The 16871-nt window shown below is 31.1% G+C and overlaps 3 protein-coding genes and 1 pseudogene across 6 annotated transcripts; 1 reads left to right on the plus strand and 3 right to left on the minus strand.

Moving 5' to 3' along the window:
- Positions 1-1391: 1391 nt before the first annotated feature.
- On the minus strand, positions 1392-4081 carry LOC148226615 (uncharacterized). The gene is made up of 9 exons (XM_088204700.1): positions 3962-4081; positions 3467-3875; positions 3314-3367; positions 3189-3253; positions 3033-3122; positions 2905-2968; positions 2750-2826; positions 2151-2237; positions 1392-2073 (listed from the first exon to the last, which is right to left on the minus strand). The coding sequence occupies exons 1-9, from the start codon at positions 4070-4072 to the stop codon at positions 1489-1491; spliced, it is 1542 nt and encodes a 513-aa protein (XP_088060826.1). The 5' UTR covers positions 4073-4081; the 3' UTR covers positions 1392-1488.
- A 1016-nt stretch (positions 4082-5097) lies between these two features.
- LOC148226616 (uncharacterized) lies at positions 5098-9502 on the minus strand. Of its 3 annotated transcripts, XM_088204370.1 has the most exons (9): positions 9242-9502; positions 9080-9168; positions 8612-9017; positions 7900-7989; positions 7772-7833; positions 7634-7703; positions 7489-7562; positions 6818-6851; positions 5098-6754 (listed from the first exon to the last, which is right to left on the minus strand). In XM_088204370.1, exons 3-9 carry the CDS (start codon positions 9015-9017, stop codon positions 5154-5156), a joined length of 2337 nt encoding a protein of 778 aa, XP_088060496.1. In that variant the 5' UTR covers positions 9080-9168; positions 9242-9502; the 3' UTR covers positions 5098-5153. The 3 variants fall into 3 exon arrangements, with proteins under 3 accessions (XP_088060496.1, XP_088060497.1, XP_088060500.1); XM_088204371.1 differs by lacking the exon at positions 9080-9168 and having other exon boundaries at positions 9242-9369; XM_088204374.1 differs by lacking the exons at positions 5098-6754; positions 6818-6851 and adding an exon at positions 6896-7099 and having other exon boundaries at positions 9242-9469.
- A 747-nt stretch (positions 9503-10249) lies between these two features.
- On the plus strand, positions 10250-12402 carry LOC148226617 (ecotropic viral integration site 5 ortholog pseudogene; annotated as a pseudogene). Its single transcript, XR_015812333.1, has 2 exons — positions 10250-10571; positions 11012-12402. The product of XR_015812333.1 is annotated as an ecotropic viral integration site 5 ortholog pseudogene (transcript).
- Ilk (integrin linked kinase) lies at positions 10883-15991 on the minus strand. The gene is made up of 8 exons (XM_088204388.1): positions 15754-15991; positions 14258-14423; positions 14007-14191; positions 13778-13947; positions 13574-13719; positions 12757-12984; positions 12415-12603; positions 10883-11179 (listed from the first exon to the last, which is right to left on the minus strand). Exons 1-8 carry the CDS (start codon positions 15840-15842, stop codon positions 10991-10993), a joined length of 1362 nt encoding a protein of 453 aa, XP_088060514.1. The 5' UTR covers positions 15843-15991; the 3' UTR covers positions 10883-10990.
- Positions 15992-16871: the final 880 nt, after the last annotated feature.

Consider the following 16871-nt stretch of genomic DNA (forward strand, 5'->3'; position numbering starts at 1 on the left):
TTGAGACTCAAAACTTATAGCCCCTGTAGATATTCATTGCTAATTATAGTTGCAGTTAAGTGAAAAGAGAGAAAGACGCCAATATACTGAATGCCCAAGATAGGGGTAAGATTGCTGCTTTCCTTGGTACTGTCAGTCACCCTTCCAAGTGTGTCAACTGTATCGGTTCATACAGTACTCAGGAATGTTGTTGGTTGTTGCTGAACCATCATAGAAACTAAGCAGTCTTTTACATGTTATCTCGATCGATATTCTATTTTTATTTTATATGATTAAAACAAATATTAAAAAAAAATTGTAAATGTTCTCTTATTTTATTGTATCGTGTACACTTTCTCTATGATGTAAACCATAGGTTCCCAAACTGCGGTCCTCAGCTCCCCTAGTGGTATAGGAGGGAACAAATGGAGCCCTAGTTGCTCTGGAGGTAGTTGGGGAACCTTGAAAAAAACAAAAAGGGGTATTTTTAATATTATGGTACTAATACGTTATCCGGAAATTATATGTTATCCGTTATTCCGGACCAGGAAACCAACTGAGGTCGTCCACCGGGACAAACTAGGTTGAGATCAGCAGTGGACCATCGTCGTACGATGGGAAGCAAACGTGCTCAGTGCTAGGGTCGCTAGTGCGCCAAATATGGTTTACCCAGGTAAAAAATACCAAGAATTCTGATTGCAAAAGCAGATACGCATATTTTACCCTGAACTATGAACTGCGGCGAGAAAATTGTTAGTTGCATTTCCATTATCATACTTGGTAGAACGTGGATTTAGCGCAGTCGCAAGCCTTTTATCTTAAAATATAACTGACTGCAAATAGTTGAACACAGATTTACGAATGCTCTTGACAAAAATTGAACCAAATATAGTCAAATTACTGTCAAAACACCAGGTTTATCCTTCACATTAAAAACTAATTTAATTTTTCTTTTTCTCTTATATTTTCTAATAATTAAGTAAGTAACCTACAACTGTACAACTGAGTCAATTTATATTTTATTTTAATAAATACCTTTATCATTTTTTTCAAATAATTTTATTTCCAAAATACCTGTTTGAAATTAAAAAAATACTTTCGAAGTTGTATAAGGGTTTGCAGAGATTTTATTGCAACGGCCTTATTCCTCGTTCACCGAACATCATTTCATATTTTACATGTAACTGTAATAACTTTTTAATAAAAACACTACTGCAGCGAATTCCCAAAAATATTAAGTAGAGCATCATCCAAACTAAAAGATAAACTACAGCAATAACAGCAAATCCTGAATTATGTTCTCCAAAATAATTGATTCCTACTCGAAACAACAGTAACAAAAAATCGCATTAATCTCTTAAATTTATATTATAATTATTTACATATATATATATATGTTAATATATCAAAAATAGATTAAAATAATTTATTTTTAATCTTTAATACATTACAATAACAAATTTCATAATTTATCGGTTTACCAGTTAATATAAATATATGCACAACACATTACATGTGATATTGTCTCATATGACGTAGAATAGAATTCCTAGTTTTTAATGTCTTAGCACATATGTCACATTTAAAATGTTCGGAACTGTGATATAAATACTTGTGGTATGTAAGACTGTTTAGGCTTTTATACATTTTATTACATACATCACATTTAAAGTTATAACTCTCTTTATGAATTTTATGACGATTGATACATTCAAATTTAAGATCTTTAAGTAGATTATAGAATGTAGAATATTTGAAATTTGGTAAGTTTGGATCATCGTTGACAGCTTCCATTACTTTCCGTACAGTTGGATGCTGCCGACTAAAGTAAAAATTATCGACCTTTCTTCTTATAGCATTTTTGTAAGACTCGTCGATGGTGTCAACCATCTTTCTCTTCTGTTTCTTCCTATTAATAGGAGCAATACAGCCAGATTTTTCATAATCTAATATAGTTTTTTTTATTGTCACAACACCGATTCCGGTTTGTGCAGATAATTCAACGGCTGCCTTATTTTTTGATATATCTGGATTTTCTGTTCGCATCTTTTTAAATAAATTAATAAACATGAGACGTTGTTTTTCATCCACTACCTAAAAAATATTGAAAAATTTATTAGTTGAAGTATTTAGTGTGTATATATATTTTTAATATAGCTGAAGTGTTTTACCTTTCCTCTTTTATTTTTCTTTACAAGAGAAAGTGGATTATTTTCATACACACTTGGAGAATTTTCATATTTAACTTGGTTTCGATTCTAAAATGATAATTGAAATTGTTAATTTAAAATAGTGCCATAATTGTAGAGTACACTCAGGATAAGGATTCCGGTTTGTAGTTGTATGCGTGTACATTATTGCTCAAAACAATTTCGCTCAGAATATTATTTATTTAAAAAAAAAACATGTTTATTTAACATAGATTTATGATATTACAAAGAGTCCTTTATAAATTTTAGACATTATACTTTATTTCTTTGGATTGGGCGGAAAGTGTTTTTTTTTTTCCGAGTTTAGGCATAATTCTAAAAATATTAAATAAACCATAATTAATTAACTTAATCGAAACACAATAATAAAATTAATTTAATTTTTATATTTCTTTTAAAAATAAATCCTAGAAAATATAATCAAGAAAATTCCGTGTCACACTGCACTTCAAAAATAAATAACCTTTTTTCTCCCTTTCATATACCTGTATACAATACATTACCCCGAGCGTACTCTAGTAAAAAATTGTATTTCATATATAATATTTACACATACTAACTTTTTTTTTCTGAAGAGATGATGAATTAGACGAATCGAAATTATTCTTAATTAGTATATTTTTAACATCATTTTCTTCTATAAAATAATATATACATACGTAATTAAATTTTTAATATATAATATAATTATGAGAAAAAGCAATAAATTATTAACCTATTTCAATGTTATCGCCCAATGTTTCCGAGTCATTTTCTATTTTAATTTCAACTGATTCGAACTAAAAGAGACGGTTCAAATTTAAAAGTGTTATTCAATATAAGTAATTATTTATAAGTGTTTACCTTAATATGTTTAATTGTGTTTAATGAATCATCGGCTTGACCATCTTCATCTTGGCTATCATATTCTATTTTGATTTCGACAGGTTCAGACTATAAGAGGGCAGTTTTAAATTTGTGTTTATATTTTTTAAATTTGCAAATGGTTATTTGCATTACCTTAATTGTACATTTAGTTGCATTTAAGAAGTTGATGTTTGAATCATCGTTTTCAATTACCGGTTCTGTAATATATATGAAAAATTTTATTATTCTCACTATAATATTATTTGTTTACAACATACCAGTTTTAACAAGTAGTATCGTTGTAGCAGGGTTGTTGTTTATCAAAGATGTTTCTGAAATTTACAATCAAATCTATTTATATTATTGTTCTAAAATAAGTGCAACATTGCATTATTTAAAATTATATTTTGATAAAAAATTACTTTACTTACCATTCGAGCATTGTTGATATTCTGGTGTTAAAGTTTTGTTCTCGAGTTTTTTATCATTAGTAAAAGAAATGCTGGGCTTTGGATTTGCAATATTTTTAGTGTTGATAGACAGCGATGGATTTGAGAATATAGTAGGATAAGCACCACTCTTTAATCTCGGACATTTATAAGCCGTTTCCAGTAGAGTAACGTCATCACGATACATTTTCGCATCTCGTTCGATAAAACGTTCTTCAAAATGCTTAATGCACACACCCGAATATGTGCTAGGAACAAAGTTATCTCTATTTATTGCATCTAACCATTGCTGTCGTCTCGCGTTGTCATAAAAAGGAAATTTGAAAGTTGTCATATATCCTGAATCTTTGCTGTTACTCTTACAATAAGGTACGCAACAAAATTGCGGCATCTATAAAAATTATGATTTACATATTATCATATTAATAAAAAATAATTTTTAAATTAAAGTAAAAACTACTAGCTTGATTATGTTACCTTTACATAATCTAAAATATAGACATAAAACCATATAAATTGGCAAAAGTATTTTCTTTCACCCAATGTGATGACATTTGCCGGAGAAATGTTGCCATATTGCAAAAACATACTACATATTTGTATGAAGTTTTTATCAAATCAAAAGATCAAGACCGACGATAAATGCAAGTTTTAATGTAAATAACCACTGGTATAAGCAGATATTGTTATATTATTGAATCTACTACAGTTAATAAAATAGATATAAAACTTTTTATTAATTGTAATTAAAGGCTAAAATATTATACTTTACAATTATTGTAAAATATTGTACTATATATGTATAGCTTTCAAATAATCGATATTAATATGCAGTTGGAAGCTAGATGTCTATAATTTTAATGATTGTTATTCTTTGATAAACTTATATATGTAAATAAGGACGAATCGAAGAATTGAATCAGCCTGGGCCTATTTTTAAAATATCAAAAGAGAACACAAAAAATAAAAGGTCACCTTGAACATTTTTGCTCGTTAGCTAAAAAAGTGTCTCTCTTGGCGACTTTGATGGGTTCGCACAGCCAGTGCGGCCTCGTACACTGTCCACTCATTTTAACACCAAACATGTAACTACCTACTATAAATATTTAATAAAATACTACTGCAGAGGTTCAGTCTGTGTATAATTGCCACCCATCACCAAAGTTTACAAAGTTTTGGCCATAATAAATATTTAAATAAGTCCTCACAAGTATACATAAATATGTAAATAACTCCCCACAATACTATGTAGACCTTTGTATATTTTATCATACATGTTGTATTTGAATTATGACTCTTTTTATAAAGATTCATATGAGTTATGAGGTGTCTTTGTTATCACATTTATCACATTCAACGTCGTAATCATCTTTATTTGTTTTCTTACTGTATATTATGCTGTATTTAGTTTTAGATTGTTTATCACATTTGAAGCTGATAGTATTATTAAAAATATTCACATGAGTGCTCTACGAACTTTTGGTTTTGAATGTTTTATTACATATTTTTCATTTAAAATAATTATAATATTTATTTGTATGCTCGTCTAAATATCATTTGGACTAATAGTTATAAAGAAAATAACTATTTGTTCGCCAGAAAGAAAAAAACTGTACAATGTAAAATAGATTTATTAAATTTTTCATAACAATTTATTGCAGTTATAACTTTAAGAATACCTATGAGACTTCATGTGCATTGAAATGTCATTTTTAGTCTTGAACCTTTTGAAACATTTATCGCAACTAAAATCACAACTATAATTATGAATTTGCATGATATGAAGCGAAAGGTATTTTTTAGTTTTGAACGTTTTGTCACAAGTATCACATTTAAAGTCATAAATATCTCTGTGCCATTTACTCCTATGGCGGACGAGGTATCTTTGAGTTTTAAAAGTTTCATCACATTTATCGCAATTAAAGTCAAATGCATCATTATGAAGTCTCATATGGTGTAAAAGGTACCGATTATATTTGAAAGTCTTATCACATTTGCCACATTTAAAATCGCGGTAATCTAATATCACTCTATTATGAACGATCATATGACGCGAAAGGTTCGCTTGAATTTTAAACGATTTATCACATACGTCACATTTAAAGTTACGAATATCACTGTGAACCCTCATATGCTGGAAAAGATTTCCTTTAGTTTTGAATGCTTCATCGCATAAATCGCATTTAAAGTTATGAGAATCTACAACAAAAAATCCTTTATCGTGAGTACCCATATGACGTGAGAGATTTCCTTTAATTTTAAATGCTTTATCACAAATGTCACATTTAAAACTACATATATCGCTATAGAGTCGTATGTGGTTTAAAAGGTTCGCTTTAGTTTTGAACGCTTCTTTACATATATCACAAATAAAATTACGAAATTCGCTATGGCTTCTCATATGAACTCTTAGAGTAATGCTATTTTTTAACGTTTTATCACATATATCACATTTAAGATAATTGGGATTATGGTATATATATTTGTGTTCTGTAAGGTTGTGTATTCCTTTGAACATTTTATCGCACATATCACATTTAAAGTTATAATTATCTTTATGAACACTCCTATGCCTTAAAAGATATCTTCTGGTTTTAAATGTCTTATCACATTTTTCGCATTTAAAATCGAAAGAATCACGATGAATTTTCATATGACATTGAAGATAATTTTTGGTTTTAAATAATTTATCACAACTGCCGCATTTGAATTCATAGATGTTGTTGTGGCTTCTCATGTGCACTCTAAGATTATTTTTATTTTTTAATATTTTATTGCATTCTTCACATTTGATACCATGAGAATAGCGATGAATATTCATGTGAGAGGTGAGGTAATTTTTAGTTTTAAATTTTTTATCACATTTTTTACAATTAAAGTCATAAATATTGCTGTGGTTTTTCATATGCACACTTAGGTAACATTTACTTTTTAATGTTTTACCGCATATATCACATTCAAAGCCGGAAGCGGTAATATTACTTCTGGTTTCAATTGTTTTATCACATTTGAAATCGTGAGAAATTTTCATATGCTCAGCTAAATGACATTTGGATGCAAATACTTTTTCACATATGCCACAGTTAAATTTTCTGTTCATATAATTAATTAGCCACGATGCGCTTTCATGATCAGAATCAAAGCCGAGATGATTTTGAAGAAAGTTCAAGTGAGTGAACGTTGTATGACAATGCTCGCATTTATGTTTCATATATTCTTCATTACCGAGCGTTGATATATCATTTTTAATCTCAAATGAAATTGGAAGATCTGGAAAAATAAATGTAATTTTTTATACATATTTTTTATAAATATTGAGGAGTATATACACACCTTCACTTTTTTCATGAGTATTCTTCTCTCGTTGCTAAAATAATAAAAATTGACAATTTAAAATTAGTAATCTTGATTATAAAATCTACAACTTTCTCAGACATATCTCATTAGTAGACAGAGATGATAAATTTAATTACTTCCTTTCAGTTAGCTTTAAACATCAAAGCATTTATATACTCATTATATTTTTATCATCAATATTTTCTTATAAAATAATATATTTGTATATCGTTGGAATTTACGATCACAAAGATGCCTCAAAATGGTCCAATATTTTCCCTAAAATGAGAATTACGTGTCTTTAAAATCAGACTTTCGATGTGTTAATGCGATAGGAAGCAACGAGATAGGAAAATGTCAGTATTTGAATAGTCAATGACTGAATTGTCCTAATCATTTTTATCGAACTTTCTGAAAAAAAGCCTTTGTCTTGTTTAAGATATAGATGTTTATTATTATACAATTTTTTAAATGCATCTTCTGAAATCAATAATTTTGCGTTGTGAATTTTTTTTCAACCTAATGATATATTTATAAAAATTAATATTATTTGTATTAATTATTTCTTAAACTGGTAGAAGTAATCAATTTTCAAAAATGATTATTGCAATGCAAAAGTTTTGACTGACTTTCGGATAAATATAGCTATAACATTCACATATACGAACATTTGTGCCTTGAAAAGATGCCATATCCTTGTCGACAGTATTCTCAATAAGTATATCTTTGATGTCCTTTGCTTCTAGAATGTATATTCACACGTGTAATTATGCATATTATAGCGATTATTTTAATAATAAAGTTTGTTCTTACCTATATCAATTTTGTCGTCCATTCTCTCGCTTTGTCTGTAATTCTCAAATTTGATTTCAATATGTTCAGACTATAAAAACACAATATATTAAATTCAGAAAATTATCTACACTTATAAAGATGGTTATTTTATTTCACCTTAATCGTACATTCATTTGTGATAGGAGAAGCATTTTGAGTATTTTCTTCGAGGTCTGATTCTGTAATATAGGTTATCATTACTTACTATTAATAATATGAAATAATATAATTTTTTGATATCATACCCATTTTAATATAATGCTGTGTTGCAGTTTGATCAGTAATTGTACTGGAAGTTGCTGAGCAGTCCTGTGTTTTAACATATTTCTCTTCATCTGTAACAATCTTGTATGTGAAAGATATCGAATTCGTCGATAATTGTTAGAAAATATTTTGTTGATTTTCTTGAAATATTACATTACAAACATTATCAATGTTAAGCAAATATTATTAACCCGGTTTTTGCATGATTTGATTTTTTACTTTGAGTTTCAGTTGATATTAGTGAATAAATAAGGATAGCAATGACCTCAGCCTCCACATAAATTAAAATACCTAATAAATATATAAATTATTTAACTCAAGGAAATTTATTACAATAATATATTAGATAAAATATTGCTCAATGTAATATTTTTTTTAATAAAAATAAACATATTTATAAAAATATATAATATTTTAATGCATATATTATTCGTTTTAGGTCACACTAAAAATAAAATGTTGCTCAACCTAATATTTTTTATTAAGCTTAAACATATGTATAATATATTTATTTAATACTCATCTTTTATTAATGTAATGAATAAACAATTTGTTCTATTTAACAATTATTTTATATATTGCTCATTTAAATTGTCCTCTTATATTCACTTCAATGACGTAATTTAAATAGCGAGAGTTGAGGTAGGTATATAGGATACAGTAATGAAAAGGTATCTCTGAAATGGCACTGACCATCCGAAGATTGTTGATTTTCCGCTCTGTTCTCGATGCCTACTTCGTAAGTAAATGTATTGCCGAGATTTGTATTTGCAATCTTCCTGCATTTTTTGGTGCTCATAGACGGCGATGGATTTGGAAATATTGTAGGATAAGCATCTCGCGTTAGTCTCGGGCATCTAAAAGGCACTACCAGTAATGTGCCGTCATCTCGATACATTCTCGCCTCTCGTTCGACGAATCTTTCTTCGAAATGTTTCATGCAAACGCTCGAATATTTGGTGGGAGCAAAGTTATCTCTTTGTATAGCATCTAGCCATTGTTGGCGCCTAGCGTCGTCTTTGGGAAATTTAAAAGTTGAAGTGTATTTTGTATTCCTATTATTACTAGTACACCAAGGAACACTGCAAACCTGCGGCATCTGTAAAAAAATTCAATTTGAAAATTAATTTTAACAAAAAAGTAAACACAATTTTGGCTTACCTTTGTTAATCGTAAAATAACAGGCGCACCAAAATGTCTTTTATTTTTATTTTACTTTCCAATAAAAAAATCGAATCATAAGAAATTACCTTCAAGTGAAAATAGATCAATTTAGAAACAAATACAATATGAGAGGCGCAGTGTAGCGCTATATTAATTTACCAGATATATTCTTAAACATCGTCATATTTTCTTAAGAGTCATGTGGACTTCTTTGAGCATTTTGGATTGTAATGTGTAGTTATCGTTCTAAGTTTATAGTCTACTAGCAGACATACATCGATATTCTATATATATAAATATGTATAAAATTATACATATTTTTTGATCCATGAATTCAATAACACTCGAAATAAATATGTAGTGCGATAATATTATTTTGCTTTCACCGTCGCATTGACAGTCTGTTAATCCAGTGCTGCCATATTTAAAAATCATAAAATTATATGTCTATTTACGTAAAACGATTAAATAGGTACTAATCTACATTAAATGAAATTGAAGTCTATAGGTAAAATAAAATAAAAATAAAGTATATGCGATTTTTTTGTTTGTGGAGAAAAAATGTCATCACGGAAATTTTTGTCCGATGAGGTTAATTGAAAATAAGTCATTTCAAAAAATTTACTTAAATACCATTTTTAAAAATGTTTTGAGGAGATCTCGATACCATGTTAAATATAATCAAATACCTTTATTTCTAAAAGTGGATAAATATGTTATTCTTGTTATTTTTCAAAATAAAATACTTTAAGTTTTGTAAGTGTGTACATATGTTTAACCCTTTTATTTTCATTCAATTTTTTTTCTATAATTGTATTAATAAGCCACTATGACCAGTGATGTAGTTCTAAAAAAAGAAGTAATGGAACGCTATTTCTCTTTAGGGATGACTATGTGAGCTCAGGAACAATTATCCATACAATAAGCTGTCCATTAGAATTCAATTAAGCTCAAAGAAATTTTAACAGATCTAACGAATCCGTTTTTGGAAAAATATGCCAAACGTCATTTCAGCTTTACTACATCACTGACTATGACAAATTAGAAAAACATGTAATATTATTTTAAAAACCTCTTGGGTCGACAAAGGTTCAAGCTATTTTTTTTTGTAATTCGTTACTTCGGATACTTACGAATGTCGCTATATTTGCCGCATTTCGGCACGTCACTGCGACGTATAGATCGATGAGCTGTCAGAAGGGGTGATGTCTGCCGACAGCGGTTGGCGGCGGATTGAAGCAACGCAGAGGAACTTAGAGTGCGCCGAACGACATTGTCACGTGCCACACGTGCGTTCGATTCGCTGGCGGTGGGTCGTGCGTGGACACAGCTCCAGTTTGCGCCACGAAGCTCGCACCACCTGTCAGTTGGAGCTAGACACTTGCAAGGGCCCCGTCAGCTTCTGGGCGGAGCGCCTTCAGCTGCAGAACTGGTTGATGACCCTCAGGGACGTTCGCATCGCAGCCACCCAAATCGCCAGCGTGTAATGGTACTCGAATAAACTTTTTATGTTTCAATTTTTTTTCGTTTTATTTCTTTCCACCCATCCCTGCGCTCCAATAAAACCGTTTATTTTTTTATTAAATATTTTATTTACTGTAATAAGTTAAAATATTGTTAATATATTTAAAAAATATATATGTAAATTTTTAATAAAAACAAATACATTAATATAACATGCTGTTAGACATCATTCGAAGGCACTCGACAGTTTTGAGATTCGTCATGATTAATTTAAGTCACATCGGCAAGACGACGTCAGACGCTTCACTGAATTAAATTCAATTGTGAAAGGCAGTGTTTATCACTAGATAAGGCGGAAGATATAATTTATGGCACTTAATTACAATTACATAAAACGTTATTTTTTACACATTAGTATTTTTTAGATATGAAATTGCACCAATGTTAACGCTTCATTTTTTCCAGGATGGGTATTATCGCATCGAAGGACGGTCTCTTGCCGGAGTCTTCGTTCATGCAGATTGTTATTAACTTTGAGACTTGAGGTGAGATGCCGGGTCCGATCGAAATTCGCAATCCTTCCAGAGCGATCTTCATTCCGCACTCCATTGGCGACAGATCGGCGAAAGGCACCTGCAATTAAAGACATGTTTTAATATGGAGAAAGAGTTGAACCGTCTTCGTCAGGAAAACGCTTCACTTTTAACGTTAGTAGAGAGGCTCGAGAAAGAAGGATCCGCTCTGGCGGGACGTTTGGCTTGCGTAGGCGGAGAAGAGGCTAGAGCCAGAGGCAAAGAAGCTCAGTTGAATTTACAGCGACAACTTGCCGAGGCCGAGCGACAGCTTCAGCAGGCGTTACGAGAACAAAATCGACAGACGGACACGAAAAACGCACAAAAGAACGACATGATCGAGTGTCTTCAAAAGGAACTCACTAAAATAAGACTGTCGGAAGCCGAAAACGAGGCTACGATACGAGACCTAAAGACTAGAATCGGAGAGCTGGAACAAGACAAAAAAACCATGCACGAGTCGACCGTAGACAACTCCGTCGCGCATCTACAAGAAGAGTTGATAGCCGTCAAGCTCAGGGAAGCCGAAGCGACCCTATCGCTCAAAGATTTGAAACAGAAGGTGACTGAACTTTCCGATCAATGGATTAAACATTTACAGGAACACCGTTCGGAGAGTCGCAACGCTCAAGCGTCTCTGGGCGTTTTGAGCACGCCCAAGAAAATAATTAGAGCTTGGGAGAACAGAGGCGCTGATACGCAGCGTCTCGAAGAAGATCTCATGACGACCCGAATACGGGAAACGGAAACTTTAGCGGAGCTGAAAGACTTGCGACTGAAAGTGATGGAGATGGAGACTCAAGTTCAAGTGTCGACTAATCAACTGCGCCGACAGGACGACGAGAAGAAATCCATGCGAGACGAGATAGAGAAGGCTCAAAAGAGAGTTAAGGGACTGACGAACAAGCTGAAAGAGAACGAACAAAGATACGTAGATTTGGAGAGCAAGTCCAACTACGAACAAATGTTGACAAACATAAAATTTGCGGAAGATTCTCAGCGCATAGCCGCATTGAAGCACGAAATATCAATGCTCCAGATGAGAAACCAAATCACGATCACTGAAGACAAGCTGAAGAATAACGAAGATAAAATAGAGCAGGTGCAGCAATTGCACGATAAAACAGACATGTAAAATTAACACTATATACACATCAGTATTATTAAAAATGCCAATATTTATATTAAGTCGTTTAAAACTCATTCTAGTCTCATAATATGTGTTGTGATTAATTTTTGTAATAATTTATATGTGCCAAATAAAAGATTTTTACAATCTATAAATCGGCATTTTACCTCACGAGTGGCCAACTCCCACAGCAAGATAGCGAAGCTCCACATGTCGGCGGCTTCTGAATTTCTTTTCGCCGGTGGTTTTTGAAGTGATTCTGGAGACATCCATGCCGGCTCGTAAATCCTGCCTTTTTCTTGGAAGGAGAATTTCGCATCTCCCATATTGATGCGAGCCGTATAATCTTCATCAATCTACACGTAACAATATTAGCCTTTTAAAATGAAATGAGGTAACGAATAAGGGTATAATAACATTACACTTTCATAAAATTTAAAATTAAATTTCAGAGAAATAACTATTTGAGATAAAAAGATAAGCTGCATCAACGCATTGTTTAAAATTACCATAATATGTTTGCTGTTGAGGTAATATGTTGGTATAATTTTTTCTCTGTCCAACGAATACAAGAATGACATTCCTTTGGCGATATCGTAAGCGAAACGTATAGCCGCACCTGCGTCGACCACAAAACCTTTACCACTTCCTCCCGAATGAAGTAGATTGTATAAAGAACCCCAAGCCATGTACTGGGATATGACAATCAAAGAAGGCGGAGAAACGCAGCAACCGATCTAAAAAAATAATCTAATAATAATATTCCACCAACGTTAAGTGTTTATTGATCGTCAGATAGCATAGGCGAAAGGAGTTAGTGTGATACTGGTAGATAGTCAAATAATCTGTTCCTATTTACTGCAAAATTTGAGCGAACTATACCAAAAAAATTATCAATGTTTAAGTATAAAAATACATAATCATTGGCAATATAATGACCTAATTTTAGCAAACAGATTGGCACAACAATGAAATCATTTTATATTTATGAGTATAGTGTCCTGGTATTATGTAAACATCAACAAACAAGTTTTGAGTAAGTATTTATATATTTGATCTACATAATTGTTGAGTGAATAATACTTATTTTATGCGGAAATCAAAATTTACGTTAAGAATTTGTTGCGAAAAATCAGTGTTGTAACAAAAAGTAAAACACAAAAAAATAAACAAGTATCTCATTCGTCTTCTTTACAATTGTAACATAACTACGTTAATATATTAAATTGAATCACACGTTGATACTTTGTTGAGAGAATACGATGTGCATATACAATATTCAACTGATGATCTTAGCACGGAAAAGGCTTAAAAGATTGAACTTACAATGGGTAGGATGTTTGGATGAGAAAAGATTCTGAGCTTTGGAAATTCTTCATTGAAGTCTCTTTGGATTCTTGTGGTACATTCTCTCAAAGACAATACTTTGGCGACGATATCGTTCTTCTGCCAACGGCCACGCCATGTCTCACCTTTTCAAATCATATATTTAATAATTCCAAAATATTATTAAAGTAAAATTTAAACTACCTGAAGGCGATATAGCAATTCGCGTGTGCATCTGCAGTTCTTTAAAGTTAATGCCTTTGTGGCGGGATAGAGTAGCGTCTCTGCTGCGAGTTTTCAAGCCCAACCATGATTGATCCTTGAAATGCATTTTGTTCAAATCTTGTCCGTTTTCAACGGCCAGCTCTTGAAGTCTAAAAGTATTCATAAAACAATAAATAGAAACTTTATTCTATGTTTTTTTCTTTTATACCGTTGTGCAAGTGTACCCCTGGCTTTATCCAACGGAGTATCACCGTCTTTGTTAGCCAGTGATACCAGTGCTCCGGCCATGACCAAGTCTTCACAGATCACCCCATATCCCCAAAAGCAAGCATAATGAAGGGACGTATTGCCGTGTTCATTTATAAAGTTGACGTCAGCGCGATTTTGAAGCAACTAATTAATAAATAAGTATATTATTCTCTATATTATCATAAAATATGTGTTTTAAAATATAAATACCAATTGCACAATGTTTCTGTGTCCGTGTGCGGCGGCCAAATGAAGTGGAATATCGTCTCCTCGATTCGTAGGATTGATACGAGCGCCTCTTTGCATGAGCATCTCCACGAGTTTGATGTGACCTTCCTTGCAAGACCAGTGTAAAGGGCTGAATCCATGATCGTCACTGTAATTATATTACAAAAGTTCAGGGTGGCTTTTATAAAATGAAAAAATGTTACAAAAACAATCTTAAACACTGATCCGTATATATTTTTCATCATAATTCATATTTTCGTGAATTCGCTGAAATCAGCATTCATTCCAGTTCTTCTTTTAGTTTACTAAGCATTAATCTATTGATCAAAAAATACAATTAACACTAACATTGTGTCCAGCTAAGGCAAAAATAAGAGTTTTGGAGCGGTGTGTCATAAATTTATGTTTAGTAGACAAAATGTTAGCATTTATTAAAGTAAAAAGACTCAATATGAGTAAGTTCTGAATTAAGGAGTTAGGTAACAGTGTCCAATTGAAGTTGAGCTGGAAGTCTGATAATTTAAAAAAAATCTCGAATCTATCTCAAAAATATATTATTTTTTTTAAATATGTCATTTCAATAAAATCATATCAGAATACATTTTCACCAGTGAAAATATAATTTATCTAGCAGGTGCTAAATAATTTAATTACTTATTATTTATTTACATGCAATGTATAAATATTACAGTAAATGTGTATTTTTCAGTAAAGTTATATATATCACTAGTGAAGTGCAAATACATTTAAACCAGTAGATATATAATTCTAGTAGCGAAAATATAATTCAACTGATAGGTGCTAGTGAAATTATATGCTGCTCTAAAATGTCTATGAAACTCAATTTGACAGTTGCGAAACGTCCATTTGCTATTCAAACCCAAACCTAACCTACACGAATTAATAAAAAATGTCCTAATCATTTTACTGCCACTGTAAGTATCAACAAGTGTTCATATATTAATAACCAGAAGTGATTTTTTTCGTGTTCCGTTTGAAGTTTCTATAAAAGTTAAGTTTTAGAAAATTATTTTATAATATTAATGTAATTTTTGATATGTTGTATTTCTCTTTTTAAAATAATAAATGTGTACTTATTTTTTTATTAATTAATATTACTTGAACAGAAGGAGCGTTTTGACATTTAGCCTGCACCAATTAATATTATATTTTAACTCAAGGATTTCAATATTCTTGACACACCTACGGTACGTGACCAATTGAAATAATGTTAAAAAGTTGTCATTATTAAATTAAAATGAATATTCAAATTCCTACCGGAAGTCTTAGAATAAATCTTTATTAAGATAAAATGTTATATTAATTCTAGAATATAGTATGCGTAGGTGGCTAGACCAAATGGTGTGCTAATTCGGATATGTCAGGTTGGACACTCCCACACGCGACCTGCCTTACTTCTACGACAAAGATGAGGCAAAAATGGGAAAGTTAATTATATAAAATTCACTCGTTCTTACCCCAGGTTCATGTCGTGCTCTGTATCGTCCAACCAAACGCGAACTTGCATCGCGTTGCCGTCTCGACACCATTGGAATATGTCCTCCATGTTTATAGAACACAATTAGGCGAATACGGAAACAATTTCACATATATATCGCTGCGTTCTATGAATCCGTAGGCAAAATCCGACTACCTGTGTATATATAAACACTGTCGGTGACGTAAGGAACAGACCCACCCAAAACTTTTTAAAACAATCTTAACACGACGTTTTTCGACCATTGTCAATTTATGTAAAACCTACATTTTGACATGGGAAATTTATAATTTCACTATAAATTTAACAGTGTCCAGTATAAATTTGCAATATGAATGTAAAATTTTGCGCTATAAAGACTGAACAACTTTTGCCCTCTCACATGGAAAAAGTTGAAATGATGTCCCTGTATTAGACAAGTTTGTTTATAAAAAAATTTAAAAGAGAGCAGGTGGGAGCATTTACTCCATTTGAATTTGGCCTGAAAAGTGCATATCTTATAATGAAATACTAGAATTTAATCGAAATATTAAACAACCGCTCACAGACTGGATAATTTTGCTTCCCTTTCTGAAAGCTGGGAAAGTAGCAAATTTATAAGGGAAGCTATTAAATTCTTAGTGCAAATAATTCATAAATCAATTTAAAAATAATATATGCTTAATAAAAGTAAAAAATATATAAAACGTATTTCAGTATTTTAAAGCTCGAACATCATGGGTACAAAATATAATTAGGTGATTCAATTAAGAACTTAAGGTATTTTTATTTTAAAATTCTTGTTATCTCACGTACACAGATAAAACATATATGTTATATTAACTAGTTCTTACAGTTTTAAACAAATAGCAATGTAATTACAAAATATTCCTACAGAATTTTACTTATTATAAAAAATATATAAATTTAATTTAACCGTGATAAAACGAAAGATTTTACATTTTTATCTAGCATAAGCGAACAAGATATTTTCATAAAGGGAAAACATTAAATATATAAAAAATCATAAATGGTATAAGTTGCTCAGACTTAAGATTTATTACATACAATGTTGTTTAATTATAATTAAATTTAGTAATATGTTTTTATTTACATCTC

The sequence above is a fragment of the Plectrocnemia conspersa genome, unplaced genomic scaffold, assembly GCF_051122295.1.
Source record: "Plectrocnemia conspersa isolate PC_06_02 unplaced genomic scaffold, ASM5112229v1 ptg000014l, whole genome shotgun sequence".
In the NCBI taxonomy this organism is placed as follows: domain Eukaryota; kingdom Metazoa; phylum Arthropoda; class Insecta; order Trichoptera; family Polycentropodidae; genus Plectrocnemia; species Plectrocnemia conspersa.